The sequence below is a fragment of the Ipomoea triloba genome, chromosome 12, assembly GCF_003576645.1.
Source record: "Ipomoea triloba cultivar NCNSP0323 chromosome 12, ASM357664v1".
NCBI lineage: Eukaryota > Viridiplantae > Streptophyta > Magnoliopsida > Solanales > Convolvulaceae > Ipomoea > Ipomoea triloba.
Window position 1 is genome coordinate 2,994,299 of NC_044927.1, and position 3,420 is coordinate 2,997,718.

General features: G+C 35.2%; 1 protein-coding gene across 1 annotated transcript; it reads left to right on the plus strand.

Moving 5' to 3' along the window:
• The first annotated feature begins 468 nt into the window (after positions 1 to 468).
• Positions 469 to 2,034, plus strand: LOC116000327 (transcription factor RAX3-like). Its single transcript, XM_031240398.1, has 3 exons — positions 469 to 668; positions 798 to 927; positions 1,149 to 2,034. The coding sequence occupies exons 1-3, from the start codon at positions 533 to 535 to the stop codon at positions 1,735 to 1,737; spliced, it is 855 nt and encodes a 284-aa protein (XP_031096258.1). The 5' UTR covers positions 469 to 532; the 3' UTR covers positions 1,738 to 2,034.
• The last annotated feature ends 1,386 nt before the right edge of the window (positions 2,035 to 3,420 follow it).

A 3,420-nucleotide genomic window follows, 5' to 3' on the forward strand; every position in this document is an offset into this window, starting at 1 on the left:
CCAAACACAAACATTTAATGAATGATGAATATAATGTTGAGCTACGACAGGCCGGATGTAACTTTGTATTGAGATCAGATGTTGATAGGTAGTTGGTGTGTGTTTTTGTGACACTCACAGATAGAGAGAGAAAGAGAGAGAGAGGGAGAAAGGTGACGATGATGGTGATGAATTGTATGAGATAGTGAGGATATAGTAGATTCCAGAATAACAAGGAAAGACAACCACAAAACATTAGAATAGACTGGCCTCCTCTGTCATTCAAATTGCCTCATTATTTATTCACATACTTTATATTTTTATTTTTATTAAAAAAAAAATCATCTTTTTCCTATCCCACTTTTTGAAATAACATCCCATCCCATGTAGCTTCTTCTATCTCCAGCTATTATACTCTTTCATCTCCTGCCTCTCCTTTATATATATAGATTGAGTTCTATATATATATGTGTGTGTGACAGAAAAAAACATCATCAGATCAACAACATTAGTTCCTAAACTTATATATTATTCCTAGATAGCAGAGAACATTATGGGTAGAGCTCCTTGTTGTGACAAAGCCAACGTGAAGAAAGGGCCATGGTCTCCCGACGAAGATGCCAAGCTCAAGGCATATATCCACCAACACGGCACCGGAGGCAATTGGATCGCCCTTCCCCATAAAATAGGTATCCCAGACTGAACGCTTAAGCTGATAATAAGATTGCACGTTTATTATTTTATATATATTATATGTTCAGTAGATCGAGAGCCTTTGTAGTGTTTTGATTTCTTGATGGCGGTTTGATTTAAGTCAGGCCTAAAGAGATGCGGGAAGAGTTGTCGATTAAGATGGCTCAACTATCTCCGACCAAACATCAAGCATGGGGAGTTTACTAGGGAAGAAGACAACATTATCTGCGCTCTCTACCTAAGCATCGGTAGCAGGTATATATATATATATATATATATATATATATATATATATAGCTAGGGTTAACTATTATATGTTATTTTATTGTTAGGCGACAGTTTAGAGAGTTAAATTCAGCATTCTGCTGGCATTGACTGCTACTTAAGTAGAATGAAATAAAGTTGTGTCTTCACTACTATTTATAGTTTTTGACGTAGTGATTGCTGACATTTATGCTTGATTTGAAAATTTTAAGGTGGTCGATTATAGCCGCACAGTTACCTGGGAGAACAGATAATGACATCAAGAACTACTGGAACACAAAGCTGAAGAAAAAGCTGTTAGGTATCAAGCAAAGAAGGGATCATACGGTGGAGATGATGTCAAGCAAGGAAAGGGAGAAGTTGCAGGCTGATCAGACGGCGGTGAATGTATGCCCGCCGCCGGTAGCGTTTCCGGCACCGGAAATTCTGTGCGAATATCCTATGTTCACGACCATGGGTTGCATAACCAACACTTATTCATCGTCTTTCGCGACTAATAACAACTATTCACCCCTCGTCATGAGTGATGCCATAGCCACAAATGATGTTTTCCGACAAGCTTTCAATTTCCCAACGACTGAGCTCAACCACCATGACTTTCTTTACGGTTACAATTCGCCGCAGCAGCTAGCTGACAGATATAGCAGCACCATAACTTCTGGTTCTTCTTCAGAAGGCACAAGTAGTTGCTGGGAAGATATAAGCTCTCTGGTTTATCCACCGCCAAAAATGGTGTCCACCAATCATCATCTTGATGAGATTTGTCCTCCCACCATGTTTTCAAACCCTAATCTGCCCTGATACCAATTATCAAGATACCACTATCTCAAAAGTTATAGCTGGTAGCAAATTGTGCAATTTTATTTTCTTAAACTTGCATAACAGTCAGCACCACATTTCGATGAGAGGATCTCTAGCCTGCAATGCAATAATAATAATAGCAACACATTTTGTTAATCCCAGTGAGCTTAGCTTTCAGTGAATGAATCAGGAAATAGATATGGGTGTACGATTATTATTATTATTATTATTGCACTATCATTTTCATATTGATTGGCGATATGATCATATTCTTTAAAGTCTGTGTGTCAAAGAAAATGAAATAAAAAATTTATTGTTTTTTTTTGTATATTTTAATTTATTAATTATTTGTATCATCATGACCTAGTACTGTACTTGGATTAAAAAAGCAAACCCAAAGTGGGAAAGGTGTTCTGACGTTTTGGCAACAACTTGGTAGGATTTTGCATGGAGGGGTATCAAGATATGGCATCTTCCTCTTAGGTTTTTCTTCATGAATGTAATTAATATATTTTTTAGCAACATAGGTGCTGGACAGAATATTTTAAGTACATGCCATGTTCCTAAATCCAATTCACAACAACACTGTATGGATACAATATTGTCGGATGTCTCTTTGATTACTTAGTTTGATAAGAAAGATATATTATTTACTCATATCTTGTATTCTCTATCCAAAGGTGCATTGATGAAGGAGATCAAATCCTTGTGACCAATGCTAGTCTAGATAGTTTTAGTGGTTAACCGACTCATGGAGTTAAGCCAAACTGCTCAATCAATTCAGATGGGGTGCCTCATTATTGATACATATACCGTAATCAGTTAGAAGTTTCACGGCCTTACCGCATAAGATCAAGAAGCCATTCATTTTTTAACCCTAATATCATAAAGTTATTGGTCACATTTGGCAAATTTAGGTAACTCCAATGTCATCCAACCATTCGTTAAGGATAACATGCATTAATTAGCAGAAGTGGAAAACAACATATGGCAAAGGAACATGCTACTTGTACAAAATTATTGTGTATGCATCGCATGTCAAACTTTATATCATTTGATGACATATATAGTACGAAGCGGCTACGTAAAATATTATAATCATGCATTCATATCTATAGTTTATCCATCCATCATCCATGCCACAACTAACGTACTAAGAAGATAGACTAGGTCTTACATTAAAGCCCATTCCTTTGTTTAGTGGTGCCTGGATGTATCCAATAATAATTAATTAATGAAGCTAGCTAGCATAGGTAAACTGTTGCACTTTTTCATACACATGTAATCGATCAGGTTTTGATTATAAACTACTGGCTAGCTAGAGCATGAAAAGGTGCATGTAAAGCTGTTTTGCACTTTGATACCAAATATTGTTCACTTTATAACTTTTTTACCCGGTCAAGAGATTTCTATTCTGTTTTTAAATCTCTTTTAATTTCAGCTAACCTTTTTCTTCACTTTTGTTCTTTTCTCTATAAAACTCTTTGTTTAATTTATGTACGTACTACTTGCTTTAAATTAAATGATTTGTAATTCTTTTTAGCAATTAAATGATTGTTTAAGTCAGAGGCAGAATGTATAGTATATGGGAAATCAAGACTAGTTGTTTTGCACTCATTGAAATATATATATATATATATATATATATATATATATATATATATATATATATATATATATATA

Coding starts and splice junctions, on each gene's coding strand:
- LOC116000327 (XM_031240398.1), top strand. CDS start 533: ATGGGTAGAGCTCCTTGTTGTGACAAAGCCAACGTGAAGAAAGGGCCA. Junction 669..797: donor CGCCCTTCCCCATAAAATAG/GTATCCCAGACT, acceptor GATTTAAGTCAG/GCCTAAAGAGATGCGGGAAG. Junction 928..1,148: donor TACCTAAGCATCGGTAGCAG/GTATATATATAT, acceptor GAAAATTTTAAG/GTGGTCGATTATAGCCGCAC.